This window comes from Eublepharis macularius, chromosome 12, assembly GCF_028583425.1.
Source record: "Eublepharis macularius isolate TG4126 chromosome 12, MPM_Emac_v1.0, whole genome shotgun sequence".
NCBI lineage: Eukaryota > Metazoa > Chordata > Lepidosauria > Squamata > Eublepharidae > Eublepharis > Eublepharis macularius.
The window spans coordinates 26,909,007-26,931,890 of NC_072801.1; the positions used below are offsets into that span (position 1 = coordinate 26,909,007).

At 47.2% G+C, this 22,884-nt stretch overlaps 1 protein-coding gene across 2 annotated transcripts in view; it reads left to right on the plus strand.

The window, feature by feature from the left end:
• The first annotated feature begins 538 nt into the window (after nt 1-538).
• LLGL1 (LLGL scribble cell polarity complex component 1) overlaps nt 539-22,884 on the plus strand; it is a 63,837-nt gene continuing 41,491 nt past the window's right edge. For both annotated transcript variants that reach the window (XM_054993419.1, XM_054993420.1), the window contains exons 1-2: nt 539-744; nt 14,634-14,731. In XM_054993419.1, the coding sequence (XP_054849394.1) occupies nt 553-744; nt 14,634-14,731 (290 nt within the window). In that variant the 5' untranslated portion in view covers nt 539-552. The remainder of the gene's footprint in view (nt 745-14,633; nt 14,732-22,884) is intronic.

Here is a 22,884-nt window from a genome sequence, read left to right on the forward strand (position 1 = left end):
CCCTAGCTAAGGTTGCCAACTCTGGCTTGGGAAATTCCTGGAGATTTGGGGGATGGCCTCAGTTTCTCCTACTCTACCACAGAGTCCTCCGAAGCTGCCGTTTCCTCCAGGGAGGACCTGGAGTCTGGAGATTAGTAGCAATCTTGGGAGATCTCTGGAAGTTGGCTTCCCCCACGTCTCTCCAGCACCTCCAAAACTACACTTCCCAGCAACCATTTGGGCCCGAAGGGGGGGGGAGAAGTTGGCAACCACCCCGGAGTTTCCCAATTGCAGAAAAAGCGAACAATCCCAAATAATTTTTAAAAACTACATTTCCCAGGAGGGGTTTTGTGCGCCTAGGCGCAGGCGCAGAGGCGGCCTCGGCAGCGGGCTTGCTGGCTGGCCTTCCCGGCCCATTGTCTGGCTGGCTCCTTCTCTCCCCCCCTCCGTCCCACCGGGCTCCCTGATTGGCTGGACCGGCCGTCGCTCCCCCGCGGCGCCCTGCCCGGCTCCCCCCACCCCGCCCCAGTCGGGCGCTTGCAAACCCGGGCGCTTCTCCTGCAGCCGCGCTGGATGCACGAGCCCGGCCGGGCGCTGTTCGGGTACTTGCATGGGGGAAGCGCCCGCGCACCATTGTCGCCAGCCGCCAGCCGCCGCCCTCCTCCTCCTCCTCTGCCCGGCAAGATGATGAAGTTTCGGTTCCGCCGGCAGGGCCACGACCCCCAGCGGGAAAAGATCAAGCAGGAGCTTTTCGCCTTCAACAAGGTGGGTGGGGGAGCTGCGCCTTGGTCTGCGGAGAGGAGGAGCAACGGGAGTGGGCATTGCAGGGGGGGGCTCAGTTGCAAGAGTGGGGAGCGGGATCTGCTAGCCCGGGGCGGGGGGTCGAGAGAGAAAAGGGCCCCTCTGCAAAGAGTGGGTGGGGAGCGGGGTTAGATGCGCTGTGTTGGAAAACGAAGGGGAAGGGTCTGATGTGCACCCCCTCCAGTTTGGGCACAGCGTCTTGGGCTGAAGCTGCTTTCTCGCTCCCCCCCCCCCCCCCATGCTGCTGGTTCTCCATCCGCAGAGGGAGACCGATGCGGCTTCCTTTTCGGTGGCAGGAGCTCGGAGGCTCTCGAAGCTCCAGGATTTTGGGGTGGGGATGGAAGAGGTCCCTTGTTGGAGAGTGTGGGGAGGGGCGGAGGGCAAAGCTCTCTCCCATGGCAATTGTGTCTCTGCCGTCTTCCTTCTACGGCTGTTTCTTTCCCCCACCCTGCGAGAGAGAGAGTGTGTGTGTGTGTGTGTGTGGGGGGTCCTCTTCCTTTCTTTTCTTCTACCTTGCAAAATACCATACTTTGGGGAGGCAAATACTACCCTTGTTGTCTTCAGCTGAAATGGGGCTTTCTCTTGAGTGTGTGTATATGTAGAGGGGGTGGGATCCAGACAGAAGTTTCTGCTCTGTAGGCTTGTTTTAGGGATGCATGAATGACGCGCCCCCCCCCTTCACATCTAAAAGCTGATCTAATTCTGGGTCGAGTGGATTTTTAAAAAGAGAAAAAAACCCCACCCTTTTCTGGATTCTTTGAGAGATTATTACTTTCTGTGTGGACTGCCTCTCCCCCTCTCCAGTCTCTGCTCCTTCCTGTCTCCAGTTTGGTCCAGGGAGAAATCGCAATGGGAGCTGAGAATGCAATCTGTTGCTCCATTGTGATGCTGTGGGCTTCTCCCCTCCCTTCTCGTTTTGGCCATCTGCAGTAATTCTCCCCCCCCCTCACCCCACTTGCTCTCTTGGGTGAATAGAAGCAAATGGACTCGATGCTTATTTTCTTTTTTCAGCCCCCTGAAAGCCCAAATGGTAAAGAACCTCCAAAATTTTCTGTCTGAAGTCTGTTAGCCCCTGTCTGAAGTCTGTTAGCCCCCTTTTCAAGTTGCCCACTCCCCTCCAAGATGGACTTGGTGTCTTGGAAGATTTGGGCTGAATTCAGATGAGGGATAGCCCTGGAATTTTAGTTCCAGGTGGGTATCTGTCTTGGTCTGCAGTAGAACAGCAGGATGTGAATCCAGTAGCAACTTAAAAACCAACAAGTTTTTCAGGGTATGAGCTTTCAGGAGATAAAGCTCCCTTCATCAAATACCTGGAATTTTGTGTCCAGTGCAGTCCCTGGAAACCATATGCAGCTCGACTGCAGTTTCCCCAACCAGCCCCCTCCGCTGGTTTAGGGTTAGAAAGGCTCCTCACAGTTTTGAGCCCCGGCACCTCTTTGGAGGGCCACAGCTACTCCCATGATGGAAGATGGCTCGTAAAAATGCTTTGGAGATGCAGGACTGCCCAGTGGGGTGCTGAGAGTCTCGGAGCGGCTAAGCTTTTGTGTTGTCAGCCCGTTGTGGCTTTGGTGTTTGCTTTCTCTCTCTCTCTCCTACTGTCAGAAATGTCAGGTTGGTTTCCTGGCTATTTGGAGAAGCTGAAAATTTAGGCCAGGGCTGCTGCTTGGGATGGGGGCTTTGCACAAGACTGCTCCAGCTCTGGATTCTAACTTAGCATCAAAGAATCTCCTCTGGAGCAGCCTTTCTGGGGGGAGGGTTTCCTCCCCCCCCTCTTGATTTACAGCCTTCTTTCATTCTTGATTTCATTGTGTAGGCTTCAAGCCTGCTGGTCCCCTTAAATTAACTGTTTCAGTGCCGTGCTGGCCGAGGCACACCATCTCTGTAGGTGTCCTAGGTACCTCCTGCAGTTTGTTCTACTTTTTGTCCCCTCTGTGTGCCGGCTCTGGAGCAGGCAAAGGCAGCTGGTATTTCACCTTCCCACGTTAATATTGACTGGATTTGGATTGGAATCTTCAGCTGACTTCCTCCTCCTGCCCACAACCATTGAATTTCAGGAAGGGATGATACGATTTTCTTTTGGCAAGAATACTGAGTTTGGTATGGGCTGGGTCAGCCCCAGATTGATTTAGTTATTCACTTCATTGATATCTCCCCATTCTCCCCAGCGGGGACCCAGACTGAATTATGTCATTCTTCTCTCTTCCTTTTATCCTCGCAACAATCCTGTGGGGTAGGTTAAGCTGAGAGTGTGTGATTGGCCCAGGGCCCCCTGGTGAGCTGCCCAAGTGGAGTGGGCATTCGAACTGGGGTCTCATGGATTGTAGCCTGACTACTACATGCTGGCTTTTGGTGCCCTGAGTGGGAAGGCCAAAACAACTGCCTGCTAGCTAATCCACATGGGGCACGATTCGTCAGTCAAAGGTTATGCAGGAGAACTTCCTCGTGAATGGTGAGTCGTGGGTTAGAATGGTCTTTTCTTAATGCTGTCCCAAATCTCCCAATCTGCCCTGGTTGGAAGATATCCCTTCTGTAAGATAAGTGTGAGGGTTAGAACATGAAGACTGACTTGGTTTGCACCCTAAATGTGTCCTGTTGCCACTTCTTTTCCCTTGACCATCCTGCCTCTGCCTTTTCTAGTTTTGATAAGTATTCAGCCCTAAGGATGCAAAAAACCTGGCTGGTTTTCCCGTCCCAATTATCATCATGCTAGGAAAAAGGGCTTTGTTGGTGAGGCTTCTGCCAGCTGGTATGCTGCTAAAGGCTCAGTGGGACCCGGGGAGAAGTGGCAGTCCTGCACACCAGACGCTGATGGGTATTTTCTTTCCCTCCTTCTTGAACTTTGGCAAATGAGGCAGTGGAACTTGTTTAATTTGGAAAGGGATGCTAGATGATCAACCAGGGGCGCACGCTTCTCTGGCATAAACATGCATGTCGCTCAGAGTGTGAGGGCAAATGGCCCAGCAATGAACTGTCGTAAGTTCTTTTGACTTTGGTCTCTCCTCCCAGGCAAAACATCCCTTGAGTGTGCACCTGAAAAAGTGTAGCAGAGTGAGTGTTTCGTATCAGTGTCAGCAAACACACAGGCACTGTGGCACTCTCATAGAGACAGGATTGGCTGCAGGGTCTAGGAGACCTGTGTTCGAAACCCCACTCTGCCATGGAAGCTTTCCAGATGACCTTGGGCCAATCACACACACTCAGCCTGGTCTCCCTCACAGGGTTGTTGTGAGGATGAACTGGAGTAAAAGAGCTGAAAACGCAGGTTCAAATGCCCCACTCTGCAATGGAAGCTTGAGCAGGTGTCACTCTCAGCTGAACCTGCCTCACAGGGTTGTTGTGAGGATAAACTGGAGAAGGGAAGAAAGTCATAAGCTACTTTGAGTCCCCATTGTGTATAAGTGGAGCGAATGAAGTATCCTTTTGAGCATACATGCAATGGCAAACTCAGATTTGCCCTGCATCACGTGTGAACCGGTCCTCAGAATTGCTTGTCTTGTGTTCAGTCTCTGTTACATTGATGCATTCAGTTTGCTGGTACTAATAATTTTATGCTGTTGGTACAGAGAGCTCAAGGCCCTCTAGAGATAATCTTACTGGAGCATTAGCAGCCCTGTAAGGTAGGCCTCAATGATTTCCATTTGGTGGGTGAGAAAGATTTGTTTGAAGCCTACGGGCGATTTGAACTGGAGGTGTCCAGAATCGCAGCCTGCTCTTTTAGCAGCACTAGAGCTGCTCCTGTATATTGGTGTTGCTACTATGTAAATGTGAAGCTTTACAGTCCTGGGGGGCAGAGAAGAGCTCAATCGACTGTCTTAAAGTAGGGTATAGACAGCAGGGTGGGCGGGGCAAGGAATGCATGTGAACTGTTGTCCTCCTGTATGGGGGGAAGGCGTTGTGGGTGCAGATTTGAAGGCAGGTGGCATGTTCTGGCAAGGGAGTTGGGCAGCTGGTATGCCAGCACGTGGCTAGGAACATATTTAGCAACAAAGGGGTGTTGTGAACACCAAATGCATATCTAGAGAGGAGGCTGCCTGTTGCATCTCTGTGCACTTTGGCCATGTCCTCTTATGTTGGCCTCTCTTCTTAGGGTGGCAAATTCTGCTGTATTTCTGCACGGGGGTGTGACTGGGTCATTCATTCACTTCTGTAGAGGGGTTGTAGGAGAATGACATGCCCTCAAAGGAGGGTGTTCTTGATGTGTGTGGCTGTTAAGCTTTTGTCCTCCACTTGTGAAATGGGGAGGGGGTTATGGTCCATTTTTGCTGAGCTGGACTAAGGAGGTAGGTGACCGGCTGCATCTTAGCAGCAGCAGCAATTACTAATCGGTCCAAATTAATTGAGACTAGATGATGTGTTGTGCCCAAACACAGTGCTTCTCTTGCTAATCCTTGCTAAGCCAGTGGTAATTACCTGGAAACAACCATATAATAGGATTTTAACTTACTCGATCAGTGACACCTGGGAGAAGCCGCCCATCCAAAAGGCTCAAGATTGCCCCCCCCCAGATTCCTGTTGGGCCAGTGTAGGCCTACACTGCAGGGAGGGGAAGTGGCCAGGTGGGCTTGGCCGTCTGGTTTCAGATTCCATCTTGGGTGCAGGCTTAGGTGTGCAAGGTTTTGTTTTTTCCTCTCGCCTGTGATTCACCTCTGTAAAATGAGACGCTCACTCACCTGGCAAGCTGCTTAAATCACTCTGTGAAATGTTGTCGACTCCCCTAGGCAAAGCATGCAGGAGGCTTTCTCTCTTCCTCCACCCGCCCTTCCAGCAGGAACTCCATCTGAATTCAAATTTCCATTGTGCCCTTTTCAGGTTCCTAGATCTCATGGTTGTATGTCAATTGGAAGATGTGGGAGCCAGCCTGTATAATAAGTTTAATGCAGCCTTAAATACTCATGACCCATCCTGAATCTGAACAAGAGCTGAGCTATATGAGACCCTCTCTTGGATGCTGTAGCTCTTTGCAGGAACATACCATTTCAGAATTCAAGTGTGTATTTGGGGAGGGTGGTGGTGGATGTTTTGTGCATCCAACAGGCATTCAAAAACTAGCATGGCTTGATGGACACTGACCATTTTCCCCGTTACACTAGATTTACTCACTTTTAATTTCTTTTTCTCCCTTCCCACACCAATTCTGACGTGGAGCAGTCTTCCGATCTCTGTTTCATTGAGAGGGGGTGGAAATTTAGTCATCTGTATTAACTTAAAAGTATTTTTTGGAACACTGTGTCTGTGTTATGTATGGTCAAGTCGCTTCTGATATATAGCGACCCTCTGAATTAGAGACCACCAACATGTTCTGTCATTAACAGCCTGGCTCAGGTCTTGCAAACTGAAGGCCATGGCTTCCTTTATTGAACATTTGGGGGCTAACCATTCTAAGATGTATTGACTGAGACGTATCTCATCACTTGCATGCTTTGTTATCCCACCAAACACATTGAAATCTACATCTCATGTCAAACTCATGGAGTAGCTCCCATTTGGCCTCTGATGCCTTCCTCACTGTAGCTTAAGATATTTAATTTTATTTACTTCATATATACCTCACTTTTCTCCCCACTGGGGACTCAAAGAGGCTTCTAGCAATGTCCTCTTTTCTGTTTTATCCTCACAACAGCCCTGTGAAGTAGGTTAAGCTAAGAGTGTGCAGCTAGCCTAAGGTTGTCAAGCGAGTTTCCATGGCAGAACAGGAATTCAAACCTAGGTCTCCCAAATCATTGCCCAAGCCTCTAATTGGGGAGTATAGAAACGGCTTGGGGACAGCCTTGCATGCCATTGTCACAGCTGAGGTGGTTTGAAGAAATCTTGTTGGGTCTAGAATTTAAAAATCTTATTTTTGAGCCCTGAGTTAGGCACCTTTTTTTGTTTGTGTGTTAAGTCCAAGCCTGGGTTGAGCACTTGATCTATTTGGTTGGGGTGGAGGAGGAAGTGTGGGTAATATGTCCTGAGTGAGTTCTAGGTGAGTTTATGGTATGTTAACTTATTGGAGGGGGCAAAGGATATTTGCTTGGCACCAGGCAGCCTGCCGTCCTTATCTTGGCCTTTGTTGTACATGCACTTTTGTGTGGCTTTCTGCCCCTGCTGGTTCTCCTGGTGTTTATTGCTGCCCTTTAAATTGTGGTTTTTATGCTGTGTGTCTGTTTTAACTTTCAAAAGCCACATTGGAGCAGAAAGTTAGAAAAAGCTGAGTAGAAGTTCTGCAATCAGATTTGAGAATACCACATGATATGAGTAGCTACTCTAATGTGGTGAGTAAATTTACTCCAGGCGAGTAAACAAAGTTATAGATTCTCTTAATTAAGGTTTCCGCGTTCTTAGATTTGTTGACTCCTTCGTTAAAAATTGCATGTAGGATCCTTTATGAACGGAGTACAGGTTTGAAAATACTGAAAACAAGAATAAAATAAATGGGTGGGTTTTAGTTGGCTGGAGACCCAACTCATCCTGTTCTTTGGGAAGCTTTCTAATGGGTCAGAGGTCTGTCCAGCACCATCTTTGGTGGTGTTCTGCTAGAGCAGCACTGTGCATATCTCTTGCACATTTTGTGTTGGGTAGGGAATGGTGCAGAACGGGCCTGGGCCTCTGAGAGCCCTTGCCTGGTGTCCTTAGAGAGCTATCCATACAGTCCTAGAATACCCATTAGCAAGGTCTGAGGATTAGCTGGAGCTTGTTCAGTGCAACTGGAGTTGCATCTAAAAGCCCTGCTGAATGTTCACTCTGTACATGCCCCACTTCCTTCATCTTTCCTCTTCCTGGAAGCGGCCAGTTTTCTCTCCAGTGGGGACCCTAAGACGCTAATCTCATCCTCTCCTCTGTTTAATCCTCATAACCACCCTGTGAAGTAGGCCAAGCTCAGTATTGGTGACTGGCCCAAGGTAGCTCAGCAAGCCTCAGTGGCAGATTCCAAACTGGCTCTCGCACATCCTAACCATTCTGCCACACTGGCTTGTCACTTAAAGGAACAAGATACCGGCTCATTCCTGTAGATGGCTTTTTCTTCTCTTTTCTTCCACTTTTACCCTTGCAGCGATGTTATATTTAGCTTGTCACAAAAGTGAGGAGGGAAATGCTTCAGCTACCTGCTGTTTCCACGGAAAACTTGTGACTCGAACTCAGGTCAGCCCAGGTGAAATGCCCAACTTACCGTCTCTTGCACCACAAGCAGAGGCATATGGTTGCCGTACTCTTCGGCGCACCTGTGGATTGCTACAACCTGTACACTTTCCCCTTCTCCTCTTCCTCAATGTGGCCCCAATTTCTGCAACTGAAAACAGGGTTCTTTAAAGGCTTAGCAAGGATCGGCTTACCTTGGGTTAGCTTGCCTCCTTGCACAGGGAATGATGTTGCAGTGGGTAAATAAATTGGCATAAGATGTGCCACTGGGGTTGGGAGATGTGCCCCTGCCGTGCATTGCTTTCTTAATTGGCTTGTCAAAGAGCATCAAATACAGAGAGACGTCAGAGCAGTAGCTGCGGGGATGATTAAAAACGCAGTGCATCTTGTCTCGGATGTCTTCTAACAAGTGAGAATTATGAGGAATTTTCTTTTGGTGGGGGGGACACAAGGCTTACTGGCATGAATGTCAGCCAGAGTATACTTGTGTAGGTGATAAATTGTCCTAAGGTGGAGGGGGCTTGGGTTTTTTTTTAAACAGCAGGGAGATTATTAATGCGAAGCAGCTCTGAACTACAGGCCCATCCTATATAATAGGGTAGCCCAGCCTTTTGTAGGTCTGTCTTGGGCCTGGATGGGTTTTCTTAGGAGGGAAGGAAGGGGAGCACTAGAAAATTCCATTACCTGCTCGCTCAGAGGCTTAGTAAGGTCAGCAGGCCAGGCAGAGCAGAACCCTTGCAACTAGTCATTGCCTCATTGCCTGCAGCTTTGTGTAGTGTTTAGACAAAGAGAATGAGGGGCATATGAAACTGCCTTGTGCCGAACCAGACTGTTAACCTATTAGAGTCTACCCTGACTGGCTCTTTCATAGAGATCTTTTGCATCTCCTAGCAGCTGTTCCATGTAATGTGGGACCTTCCTTATGCAAAGCAGGTGCTCAGCTACTAGGCCACTGTCCCTCCCTAAAAAATTGTCAAGTATAAATAACTGGGTATAGAATTAACTAGTTGCCCCAATTGCATTTCCCTACAATCTAAATTGTGGCATGTCACTAAGCTTGGGGGGGGGGAGAACCATTGACAGCCACCTCTTTCCCCAAGCTCACCTGGAGTCACTTCTTATGTGCTGCAGGTGAATAAGGAAGCAACTGTTTGCCATCATATTGGAAGACAGCCTCCTTCTTCATCCATAGCCTCTTTTGGGAGGAGGATGAACCTGTGCTTTTTGTGGGTTCAGATTCTCTCCTAGTTGAGCCTGGAAGTTTGAGACTCAGAGATCGCTTTTGAATTATTATTTTTTAGCGCTACAAAAAGCTGTTAAGCTGTATGCAGATTTTGCTGTAAATAAACCAGCCTGCTCTCTGGGTAGATCCTGGTGAGTTGTTTTTTCTTTTCTTTTTTTACCTTCTGGGCCTTCTCCCTTGTTTGTTAGGTGTTCCCAAGGTGGTCTGGCAAGAGGATGCCTGCATCCGAAGCCCTGCCTCTTTCACTCCATGCAGTAAGGCAGGATGTCTCTTGGACTGTCCTGCTGGCTGCAGCCCTGATGGGATCCTGAGATATGGCCATGACTCGTTCAAGTGGCAACTCTTCAGAACAGCATTTTTTAAAAAAAAGGTGAATCCTGCATGCAAAGCTCAGTAAATTGCTGAAACAAGCATGACTTGGGGCAGATGCTGTCTCTGTGCCATGAGTAATCCAGAGACCGCAACTGTCCTGCCAAAACTGCCTCCCTTTTTAGATTTTTTTGGGGGGTAGGTTCTGCACTTAGTACTTCACTTTGTCTTTGTGTTTGGGAATGTTCTGTTTTCTGTCTCTGTAGGGCAATTGTCAAATGAAGAAGTGAAGGCTTCCAGAGTAATCTGGTTTGGGGAGAGTCTGCATTGATTTTGAAAAGCAAGCTTGTAGGCCTCATGGCCGCTTGGAGAGGGTGGTGTTTTCATGCCTCTGGATTAGCTATACCATGTGCACTCAGTTGAAACCCACACTTGGTTCCAACTCTGAGCATAGAGGCATACTATCTGATTCCCAGCAGTGTTTTCCAAACACGCGAGCGGCATTCAGGCATCCCGATAAATCGTGGTTTTCTTTGTGGCATTTGAATGGAATTAAACAAACTGGGGTTTAAAACTAGACTTTGTAGCTGATCTTGTTCTCCACAGTTCTTGTGAACTGAGGCTTGTTGTGATGTGTTTTGTGTTCTTGACACAGCATCAGCAGTGTGGGGAAGATCCCCATTATTCTGGGAGGGTAGAAAAGGTACCTGGGAAGCAGATGGGGTTTACTCAAGCCCTGGTTTGTTCCTTAAGTCTGGAAGATGATGTGATTTGTGACATCTGTAGTTGGCTTGTGTCAGCTGTAAATTGCTCTTTTTTTCTTGAAGTGGTTTTAGATGGGGAGGAACGCTGATCTCTGCTTCTGGCAGTATGTAGACAGAATGGGGGCAGGATGGACTTGCGCCTGAGTCTCTAACTATCAAGTTCTTTGTCTGTTTTGAGGAGACATGAGAGTGAGGTATTCTGCTGTGGTAGGCCTGTGATTTCTTGGTATTTCTTGCATGCCATATTGAGAGCTGTACTGTGGAACTGGTGGTGGTGCTGTAGCCGCACAGATCTATGCACACCTAGGGCTGCTGCTATGGAACCTCAAAGCACTGATGTGTGACACGGAAAGGAGACAGTCCTTGTGATGTATTGTACATCAGATTGTCCTATGCACTGTAGCATAGGGGTGAAGTTCTGCTTCCTGAGAGCCTATCTTTGTTTTATAAAACCAATCTTCTAGTCCTTATGAGTCTAAAGAGGTGCTTGAAAGTGTGCCAGAGATGTTCGTGGATTATCTCATGCAGTTGCTCCCTTGGAGGAAGGGCTTCAGTGCCCTGCAGGAATGTCTTCTCCTTTCCCTGGGCTATCAAAAGCAAATTACGTTATACAGACTTGCCCAGTTGGCTTCGACTCACATTGAATGCAAAACTCCAGTTTTCCTTCGTGTCTGGGCAATGGGATACCAAGTGGAGAATTTAGAATATTGGCCCTGCTGGACCTTTTTGCTCTGCTTCTTTTCTGGGTATTATTGGCGAGGGGAGCGGGGAGTGGAACAGAGTGTCATTCTGTTGCAAATTGGTGGAACCAGAAGGAATGATGATTGTTTATTTATAGTCCGCCTTTCTCACTGAGATCCAAGGTGAGTTACATACTGCAAATGGATACAAATTAATCAGCTACGCAATTCACAGAGCAAAAATACGATATGATCAGCAATGAGGACATTTAATGAAAACAGATACGATGGGGTATGGTATATTGATTTTAGTTTTTGTTTTTATCGATTTTAACTGTTCACCGCCCAGAGCCCCTGGGGATGGGCGGTATATAAATTGAATAAATAAACAAATAAATAAAATAGCTCTGCAGATTTGAAAACTAGCATAAGGCTGAACACATAGATGAAACCTTTCTGAATTAAAGCATAAGTAATTAACGTGACATTGAACGACCCAGTAGGAGCGTATCTACATCAGCAGATAGTACCTAATAGCCTAGTCTACAGTTTCTAGGTTGGATCCAGACTATAGATGTTTGCATGGGCACAAGGATTTCTGCCTATGGAGCATGATTTTTTCCCCTTCTCCTTCTGCCCAAAATGTTCCTGAAATCCTATTCTTGTGAGAGAGGATATCTCCAGGGATGGGATTTTGGTGGGAATTTTAGGCTGCCTTGGAAGGAGGGGAGCGGGGAAATCATGCTAAGTTAAGTGAAAATCCTTGCACCTATGGAAATGTCTAACCTGGATCCAAATGTCTGTTTGGGATAATCCCTGTTTGCCTCCTTATGCTAGACTACAACATGATTCTCTTTTCCTAGCTGATTATGGCTGATTCCATGTGAAAGATCTCATCTGGTTTCATGTTGAAACAGGAGTGGGTATTTGGAGCATCCATGCAACATCAGCCCATACACTTTCTGTAGGTCTCCCTCTTCCCCCACTTTGCTTCAATCTTTCCCAGACCCAGTTTGGTTTGATCTTTTAGGACAATCGTGGTCAAAACCGGTCCATGTACTGTGCGGTCAGGAAGATGTGCATTTTTGCAAATCCAGCCAATTTTCCTTTCCTTTGCTTTCTCATAGTAATGGAAGGAACTTGGGGAAAGTGCATGGAAACTGCTTGCGCTTCTTTATTCTGGCTCTGCTTGGATATGAGGGGGCTCCCCCCCACCACTCAAGCATGTTGGGGTGCTTGTTTTTCTGTGTAGTCCTTAGTGACTGCTGGCGAAGGGGGTGAGAACTCGCTGCTTGCACCAATTGCAGTTTATAGATCCATTCTGCATTCCTTTTCTTTTTGTGCCGAATGTTCACTTGCGTTAACCCCTGATGCCCGAAAATGAGGGGAAGCTGGAATTGGCTGAAAGGATTCATTTGTCCATAGGGCCAAGAACAAAAAAATGTAGCTCTTGGCTGAGAGGATGCTCGCCTGAGGTGGGTGGGGGGACCGCTTTTGGCGAGCAGCACTCAGCCAAGTCTTTATTCTGTTCCAGCTGCCTGAAAACATGCACTCCCATGAGCCTTGCTGGATTGGAGCTCAGCAGAGCTCACACCTGCATTGTGTGGGTTGACTTGGCTCTCCCTTTCCCCTCCTGTAAAGCTCTTGGCCAATGGTGGAAGACCACCAAGTGGTCCCGAGATGGCTTTCCGAGGAGTGTCTTTTCAACGGCCAGGGTCGAGCATAAGGTTAACGGACTTTTGCCTTGCTTATGTGCACAGTGCTGCACGTAGAAAACATTGCTGGGAGGGGGGAGAGCTGGTGTTGGGGTTGTGATTGGGGGGAGGGGGAAAGAACATTAGCTTCTTAATTTCTACAGGTTAGGCCAGATGCATCAGCAAAATGTGGCAAACCTGGGCAGGAATAAATACTGTGTTGGTTTTAGGCCACATAGAGAAATCCTCTTTGCTTGTGTGTGTTTGCCCTTGGCTGCAGCGTGTGTGCAATTTTGTACTTCAGGCAGAGTTCAGTATCATGAGAATCAACATTTTTTTGGAGTTCTAGTCCTTATAGCCATAACAGTTTATCTTGCAAGTGGTGAGCCTGTAGATGCCCGGGGTGTTGGTTGCATGTTCTGCAGAACTCTTGGATCATCCCCCATGACCAGCACTCAAATAAATGATTCAAATTGCCTTCATTTGACAACATGGTGCCCTGTCTGTCTTTCCCTGATGTAAGCAAATCTTTGGTTGTTCTTCACTGAGAAGCTAGGTGGGCAAAATGGGAGGGAGGTGATTGCAGAATTCGGCTTGGTGTGGATCTCTGCTGTCACTTTTTAAACAGTGCTGCCTTTATGGTTGCAAAGATGTACTTGATAGCGTGAAGGCTTGGGTCTGGTGAAATCTTGGAAGCCAGAGTGGGTTGTGGAATAGGGTTTCCAGGACCACTAAAACACTCCAAAGAAAGGGGGCAGGGATTAATGAAGGGGTCCTTTGCATACTCTAGGCTGAATCTCCAGAATTTCAAGTAGGAGGGTGGTAATAACTGTTCGATAATCTGATTCCTAAGACATATAACCAGACCCCAAAGTGTATCTTCTGGGCGGAGGGGAAAAAAATCAGTGAATGATGCCTGGACTACTGATAAAACACTTTTCTGGAAATCTGTAAAACTGGTGGAAATAAGCTTATAATACAAGTAGTTGAACATTGTTTTTTAGATATTTACACCCTACTTTTTTTCTCCAGTTGTGCCTCCAGCATTTTAAAATGCTCTTCCCTCCTTCATTTTATTCTCACAACAACCTCCTGTGAGGTGAGGTAGGCTGAGGGGGGTGGAAGTCAGCCCAAGGTCACTTACTGAGTTTCCATGGCAGAGGTGGGATTTGAACCTGGGTCTCCTACATCCTTGTCCAAAACTCTAATCACTACACCGCGCTGACTCACCACAATCCCAGATTCTTGGATCTCGGCTTCCCTTTGAGCCTGCTCATGTAAAGAGTAAGTTCTGTTTGATAAAAGACACACAATTTTTAGTGTAAAAGTGCTGGTACTCTTGAGCTTAAACTGTCCCCAAGTCCTAGGTTTGAAGGCTGGGACAGAGTTGGGATTCCTTAGTACTGAGACAATGCACTGTGTACATGTTTAGAGGCACTCATCGCTTGGGGTGTGTGAGCTTGTCTTGGGGGAGGGAGTTTCCCGTCTGCCTTCTGAAGATTCCTGGGGTTCTGAGGACTATGGAGAGCGGTTGGAGGTTCTCCAATTAAAACATTTGTAGATACTTGTAAATGTCCCCAGAAAACCACCTTCTCCACCGTGGGCAGCCATGGAGGGTGTGAATATTTTAACCATGATGGCTTGATGGAGCCTCCATGTTCTGAGGCAGTTTTCTTGAAATTCTGGTTGGGGGCGGGCTGTGGCCGTCACATTGTTCTCGTGGACTTTTTAGGGGCATACACTGTTGGGAAAAGGATACTTCTGCTCTGATCTAGCAGGGCTTTTCTGAAGATGTTCTCCTTGCTTTACTGGGTTAAATTCCTGACTTCCATTCAGACCTGGCCTGAAACTTTGTTGTATTTGAGAACATTTTGCATTGTGCAGGATCTCTGCAGCCCCAGGAAACTGATGCTGGACAAATTAACCCAAGGTTAAAAAGTTTGTAAATTGACTTAAATCTGCCTCTGTAGATAGTTGTGTGTCCTTCTTGAACAATCAGCACTGTTTGCCTTGACACAACTGAGATGTGACTTTGCTTCTCTTCCAGACGGTCGAGCATGGCTTTCCGAATCAGCCAAGTTCCCTGGCCTTCGACCCCAAGCTTCGAATTATGGCCATTGGCACCAAATCTGGAGCGGTAAAAATGTATCCTTTTTCCTCCCTTTGGCTTGGTGGCTGCTGCTCTTCTCACAAGAGGGTCTCCAGCAAAAAGAGAAGGTAAGATTAACCTGATGAGTCGATGTCTGTGATCCCACCAGTTGGTAATTTGGGGGAATCACACATGGATGGTTCTCCTGTAGTCGTGTGAATGATAGCAGTTGATTGGCTGTTGAATGCTGTGATAGCAGTTGCTTGGTCATTGCAGTTGGAAGTGGTCTAATGTAAATTGCAGAGAAATCTTAACAGTTTGGAAGCTTAAGTATTGCTTGTCCTGAGAGGGACTCAAACTAAAGCTTTGGAATGCGGTAATCAGGTGTAGCATTTCTACAAAGTTGACAGGCAGTAGATTCAGGACTGAGGAAAGGAAGTACTACTTTTACTCAACAAGTAATGAAATTATGGAATGCACTGCCAGGGGATGTAGTGTAGATGCCTTTGGAAGGGGATGTGGACAGATTCATGGAAGTATCGATATGTTAGTGGTTCCTAGTTATGATGATGAAAGAGAACCTCCATATCCAGGGGCAGTCAGCTACGAGGCGACCTCTGCATCTCTGGCCTGTTTGTCGGCCCCCTTGTCCGCTGTGGGAAACAGGATGCCAGATTAGAGGGATCCCTGGTCCAATCCAGCAGGGCTCTTGTGTTCCTATGAATGTGCGTATCTGTGGAAATGGAATTTTACATGGCCGTTGTTGTTCTCGCCACCTCTCCTTGCAATCATTCTGAACTACAGGAGTAAAGATAAATTAGTGTGGGGAGTCACCCCAAGACATGCTGCAGTTCAGGGAGGAGAAATCCATTAGACGTGGTAGAACTGTCTTTGCTGTGAGCTGGAGCAGTTGGCTCTCTTCCCCCAGCTCCCCATCAAATATTTGAGGCTGAAAAGTATTGTCATTGCGGGGGTGGGGGGGAGATTGCTGTTGGGGCACCCCACCCCATTTCCAGCTGTCCGGCCAGAAGAGCTGGAAAGTGCCAAAGCTCTAAAAATGGTTTGGTCTCCTACGGCATTTGTGCAGTTAGTTTTCCAAAGCTTGTGTTTGCAATGGCAAGGATGGGGTTGAGAGAGGTTTAATTTTTTTTTCCGTTCCTTGTTTTGGCATGCTGCCACATAATCTCCCCTCCTTTGAAAAAAGAGGGTCTTCTCTTGGAAGGAAGCTGAATAGATGCCTTTGGGGGCCTGCAGGAATCTTGGCTGCAGACCCGGGATCTTTTAAAGTCTCTGCCCGGCAACAGAGCTAAGATGTGCAGTCTCCATGGTGTTGATGACCTCCTGAACACAATGCAGGGAACACTCTCTGTCCTCCGCTTCCAGCGTCTGTTTTTGTCTGATCTTGCGTCCCACACTGTCATTAGGGGGTGGAGGTGCGATCAGGATGAACAACGTTACAAATAAAATAGCTGTTCAGTGGATTTTGTTACTAAAATGCATAACCGATTTCTGGCGAAATGTTAAAATCAAATGCTAGCTGTAACAGTGCAGTCAAAACCAAGCTGAGCTTTTCACAGGCAAGCTTAACAAAAAGCGATGTTGTCAGGCAGGTGTTCCTGGGCAGAAAATTGGAAAGGTTTGGTACAGCTACTGAGAAGCTCCCGCTCTGATTGCTAAAGTGCAAAATCTAGAGATTTGTAAGTGAGATTTTTGGAGAGCTGCTGCCAGTTGGAAAAGGCATTGTTGAACAAGGCAGGCCGCTGGTTAGCACAAGGAAGTTGACCTTCAGCCAATCACCCTTCAGCCTAGCCTACCTCCCAGGGTTGTTGTGAGGGTATAATGAAGGAGAGAAGCCCACCCCAAGCTCCTTGAAGAAAGACCAGGATAAAAATGTATTTAATAAATATTTAGAACGTAAGATTTTAGGGGCTGGGGGACTGTCTGTCTTTCCAAAGTCGATCCCTCAAATACCTGGATGCATTGAATCTCACAGCTGAGATGTTTTCTGTGTGCCCTTCACAGTTTTATTTACCTTCAATCACACCTTACTTTTCTCCCCACCAGGGACCCCAAGTGGCTTACAACATTCTCTCGTTCTTGGTTTTATCCTCATAACTACCACCCTGTGAGGCAGTTTAGGCTAAGAATATGTGACTGGCCTGAGTCCCTCATGCCAGTGCGGAGATTTGAACCTGGGTCTCCCAGATCCTGGTCCAACTCTAACCACTGCACCACCCTGGCTCCTTGTTCCTCCTTTGGAGGAAAGAAATAGGAAAAACTAAGGTAGGTTGGACCTGGGTTGGTCAGTTTTTTAAAAAAAGAATCACCCGTAGTTTTGGAAAGCAATAGAAAACTTCCCAATTTGTCCTTACTGTGGAATAATTATGTAGACCTCTTTTTAAAAATCCGTCATTGGTATGTGGAGTACTTCAGTGTAATGTAAGCAAAAAGGCTTGGGGCCTAGCCAGGGCGGGGCCGAGGAAGGGAGACTTCCAGGGAAAGAGGAGTGGATGGAGAAGCATGCGTCTTTCGGACTTAAAATATTCTCCTCTTTCTTTTTAAAGAGAAAACAGGCCCAACAGGTAACCTCCTCTTTTGGCTGGTCTATATTGTTAGAGCTGAAGTTTGGGGAGGTGAGGTATTTGGCGATCCTTCTGTAGCGTGCCTGCCTGCCTCTCTTTTCCTCAGCATCTGTAACTGCTCTGGAAGCCCCGCTTGGCTTCCGTTCAGGACATGTGTGCGAGTTGGAAGAACAATGGGGGAAATGGCTTAAGAACAGAGGATAAAGTTCTTAAGGGGGGAAGAGAGAAAGAGGGAGGGAGTTCCCAGCAGGGGAAGGGAAGGAAACAGCTGAAGCAGCTAAAAATATAGGCCCCTGATGCATGAATGGAGTAATCCTCAATTCGGAAGGGGCTCTGTTGAAAGCCCTGGTGGAAATCCACCAAGGGGGAATGGCTGGAAGCTGTACTAAGTGTCTAAAAAACCCTCTGAAACGGGATTGTTGGTTCCCAACATCGGTGTGCTGCATTGACAGGATTCGGTTCATTTATTTAACATTTAATTCTCATTTTGCTTGGTTTTCAGCTAAAGGGCTCCAAATCAGTTGCTGGGATGAACTAAAGGTTCAGGCTGGATCAAAATCTACCTGTTTTATTGCATCAATCCTGCACTGCCCTTCTGGTTTAAGATTGTAAGCTGGGAGTGGAGGGGCTCTGGCTGCCGAACTTCAGCACTGCGGGGAATTCAGCATCTTGTCTTTTCCCATGCAGTCTTAATGTGCAGGCAGAAGTAAAAGGAGAGTTTCTTTCTACATTTGCACACTTGCTTTGCAAATACCACCCCCAGCAGCTAAATAAATCTTCCATCTGGAAGGAGAACTGTTTTGGAAAGAATTGGCTTGCCATCCCTCCCCTGACTTGGGCCTTGCTGAGAGAAGTTGTGGTGGTGGGGGAGGTGGGGGACTTGTGCCACTTATAGAAAGCAAACCCTGGCATGTCCATAGGCAAGTTAGACGTTTTGACATCTCTCCCCTCCCAGGATACAGAAAAATCTGACTTTGCAAATTAACAGAGAAGGAAGGGGGGAGAAATCACACAATATACTTGATACGGGCTGAGCAAGCTTCAAGAAGCATGGAATGCTGAGAGCTGTCAGAACTGAAAAGGGGAAAGAAGGTGAGGGGAAATTATTTAGCACTGAGACACATCCAGGAAAAAAAGAATTTGTATTTATGGAGAGGAAATTTCTGAAACATTTTTCCCCGTGGTTCTTCATGGGCTCCAGTTTGTTCCCCCGAACAGTAGAGGTGAGGATCCAGTTTCTGTCAGGAGAATGGGACCACCCACAGACAAAATGGGGATTGCTCCAGGTTTTTAATAACCAGACTGAACTTGTACATTGCTTTCTATTAGGTTTAGAGTGTTGAGGGTGAGTTAAAGGGAAGGTTGAGCTGGTGTGGGATATGATTAGCGTCGCACTGGGAGATGGAAGACCCAGGTTCAAATTCCCACTCTGTCTCTTGCTAGGTGACTGTGGGCCATCACTCCCTTTCAGTCTAGCCTACCTCACAGGGGGGTTGTGACAATAAAATGGAACACAGGAAACGAAGCCACGTTATGTCCCCCATTGAGCAGAAAGGTATGGTAAACTTGGAATATGTAAATTAAAGAAAAGAAGATAGAGTGGCTTGGTCCACAGCTCAGTAAATTTTAATCCCCTGTTAAAATATTTTTAAAGAATATTTTCATTGGAGGTGCTTTTAGAATTTTTCGTTTTTATGACAGCTTGCTAACAGATTGTTCCCTGTGAATCGATGGCTTGTCCTCATCCATTACTGGGGTAGGGGGGAGGACGGGCTTGGCTGTCAAGGTTGCTGTCCTCCCTCCCTCCCTCTGCATATAGCCAAAGGTCTCTGGAGCAGGGAGGAAGCTGCAAAGAGTTCTCCCCTTCTTTTCACTGGTTGGCCACTGGCCAGGCCTTGCGTAGCCCCTGTTGCTTGGGAAGGACTTCCCACGCAAGAATGCACCTGTCTGAAATCCCTCTGATGTGTGATGATGTGGAAGGGTATGGGAGAATCCTGGTGCAGCAAACAACATTAACAAAAATGGAGCATCCTCCAGTGCCTTTGTGTCTCTTTTCATTCTCAGTAGAGATGCAAGATTCTAACTAAGAAAGAGGGGGGGAGGGGGGAGAACATAAGTGTTCTTTCCATTACCTTTAACTGGTATAAACATCCCCATTCCCTTGTGGCTGAAATGTTGCCCAATTTGAACATGCATCCCAGTGGTCAAGCCAACCATGCTGCATTTGCACATCTTTCCTCAAAGTGCAGAACCAAGTATTTGTAGCAGAATTTAAATACTATATTTGAGTCCTGCTATTCAGCCTCAACAAGCCTTGGAGAGAGGGTCAAAGAATTCCCTGGCCCGAGTAGATCAGTTTTTATTCTAAGCATAAGCAAGATTCTAACCCTTAACGTAGGAACAGAGTGCTTGAATCACAGGAATTAGGGCAGGAATGATGCCTGGGGGGCTGGCTGGGGGCTGGGGGCATCAGCAGAACAAGCACGATTAATCGTGTAAGCCAAGCAAAGTTATGCAGCCTGCTGAATTTTGGTTTTCTAGGTAAAGAGGTCCAGCAACCTCTGCGTCTTGGCTGGTTTATAGAGGGCCATGGGTCTAGAAAAATATAGTTGCTTTAAGCATCTTGCCATTGCTGTTAAGTGGCTTGCAAGCCTGTCATCTTAGGTTGCTGTGAGCTACTGACTGGTTTATTGCTTCTGGCAGGGGTGGAGGTCTGGGGTTGCTGTAGGACGGCTTGAGTGGATTTGCACCCATAGGGGAAGCCTTAGGCTCTGGCAACCCACTTTCGGGCTATTCCCATCCACCCTGCCCCCTGTGCTTCTATATTTCCTAGCAAGTAGGTGCTATGGCAGTGCAGTGACTTTTAGATCATTGGTTTCCATAATTCAAGGTCAGAGCTAGGACTCTTCTGCGTACAGGCTGCCTGTTTTTGCAACACCTATGCATACACTGATGTCCTGAGAATCCTTTGTTTTTTAAGCTCCTTTTTTAAAAATAAAAAGCTATCAACTCTCATGATCCTGGAGGGAGGGACTCTCTGAATATCTCTACCTCCACCCAGCCACAGGTTGATTTCTTTATTTTACTTCATCATTTATATATACCTTGTTTTTGTCTCCAGTGGAGACCCACAGCTGCTTATATCATTCTCTTCCTCCTCAACAGCCCTGCGAGGTAGGCCAGGCTGAGGAGGAGTGTGACCGGCCCATGGTCACTCAGCACTCCTCCATGACAGCATGGGGATTCAAACCTGGGACTCCCAGGTCTTAGTCTGACACTTGAATTGGCTAAATCACACATAAGACTACAAGCCACCACCATGCCTTTCCCCTCCAGTGTGATTGCTAGGGACTTGGTAAAGGTCTCAGTCTCTTGCCTAAGGAGAACGTAAAAATAGTAATTTCTAAAACAGGCTGGTTAAAATCAGCGGAAACACAGATCGAGAGTGGAGCAGTTGTAGGTGAGATAGCAGCAAATTTAGTGAAGGTGGTTGGGGGCTGGTCCTTTCTCTGCCCCGTCTTAGAACCTAGGTTATCTAGAGAGAGATGAGCAGTTTGGAGCTAGAAATGTGAGATTCTGCATCACTTAAAATGAAGTGGTAGATACGTGCCTACAGCACTCGGGGCATATTTCACATGTGTGTGTCCAATGCATCATTTCTGATCTGTAATAAATGAAGTTTTGAAAGACCGTATTGGCCCTCTTGCGGCTAACAAAAGCAACATAAATTGGAAGGGGGGCAGGGCAGATGGGTTTGCTCTGGGTCTTTCTTCAGGCACGGGGCTCCTCTTCCTCACAACCTTCTCTTCTTATCACACTGTGCTAACAACATAACAGATCCGTGCGCAGACTGAAGTCATACACTTATGCCAGGAATCCTAGTATCTGATATGCAGTTCTCAAGGGACCAAGCTGGTATGAATTGATTTAGAATTTCAGTTTCTCTCCCTGTTGGTGGTCAAAGAGGTTGACATCTGCATCTGGGCTTTACCACTTCAGATTCCAAAATGGGAACTTGCATAACAATGTTCCTCCATGCATTAATTCTCCACCTTTAAAAACTCCAAATAGCAATTCTCTGCAAAAGTTGGGTGTTGTATTGTAAGATGGTTCCTCCCCTGTTCTCAGCTGTACTCCAGACTCTTCTGTCCCACTTTAGAATGTATCTTCTTCAAAAAACCATTGGTTTCAGTCAGGAAACTTTAGGTGCCTTGTCAGCCCTTAGCAAAGAAGTAATCAAAAAAAGGAATAGGTTGCTCCCACTGGCAGAATGTTAAAAAAACCCTGTGACAATTGTGACTTGTAGTAGTGGTTGTGTTCTTTTGACATTTTTGCTGAAGTGTAAACCTGTTGTCTAGGCCATATCAGACTCCAGGTAGGAGTTTGCATAGTGATGTTCTTCATGCAGTATTTTTTTAAACATAGAAATCTAGTATGTTTAAAAGATGGGTTCTAGCTGAGTTTGTTCCCTGATTTGCTAGGTTTCTACATGCAGGGTTTTTTGAAAGTGTGTGTGGGGGGGACATCCAGTTGTAGAAGCCTACCCCTTGCAGTCTGTAGTCCTGTGGATGCTGGCTTGCTACATCTATGGGAATGGAGGCAGATGCTGTTCCTGTTGCTTCTTGTGACTGCAGAGGATTTGCTTGATAGTGAGACAGTGAGATTTGTGGGAGGGGCTCTCTGTCGCTAGAAAGGACGTGTCGCTTGCAGAAAGCTGCTTGCAGTGATGTAGCAGCACAATTTATGCATAATACTGTTCGTCTCCTTGAACCTTCTGTAGAACTTCCTAATCTGAGGCATGATGTGTGCAGAGTAAATCCAGACAAGCTTTCTAGTCCTCACGAAGGCATATTGTCAGTGAGCTGTAGGCCTAGGCCATAGTCTCCTGCCGCACAGCTGTTTCTCTAGACCCGTGTGCCATAAGAGAAACTTCTTATTCCAAGGCATGAGGTTGTTCTCCTTTCATGTCGCGTGCCCTGTTGATGCAACTAGGCTGTCGTTTTTGGAACAAAGTCCTAAAAATAGCCAAAAACCTGAGCCGCATGTCTGCTCTTGAACGCTCTGCTTCTGCAGATGTTTCTTCAAAGCATCTTTCCACCCAAGCTGTGTGTGATGAGGCAATCTCCCCTCCTTTGCTCACTAAGGTGGAATTGCGCAAATCTTTCCACTTGAGGGCCATATCTGGATCTCCACCTTTATTTGAGGGTTCAGAGTTAGACAGATGCTGGCTCTTGTTGTTTCTAAAACCAGTGGTGGCGGCCCTTTTCTGCCCCCCTTAATGGCTGTGAAAGTTGGCAGTGATTGCCCCATTGATTAGTTTTTTGTGAGCATCATCTGGCTACCAGATAGGGTTGCCAGCTCCAAGTTGGGAAATTCCTGGAGAACTGGGGGGGTGAAACCTGGAGAAACCTGGAGAAAGTGGGGTTTGGGGAGAGAAAGGACCTGGGCACGGCATAATTCCATAGAGTCTACTCCCCAAAGTAGCCATTTTCTCCAGGTGAACTGATCTCTGTGGCCTGGAGACCAGTTGTAATCCCAGGAGATCTCCAGCCACTACCTGGAGGCTGGCAACCCTACTACCAGATGAAGTTTCCCACAGATTGCATGTAGCTCCCAGGCAGGGTCAC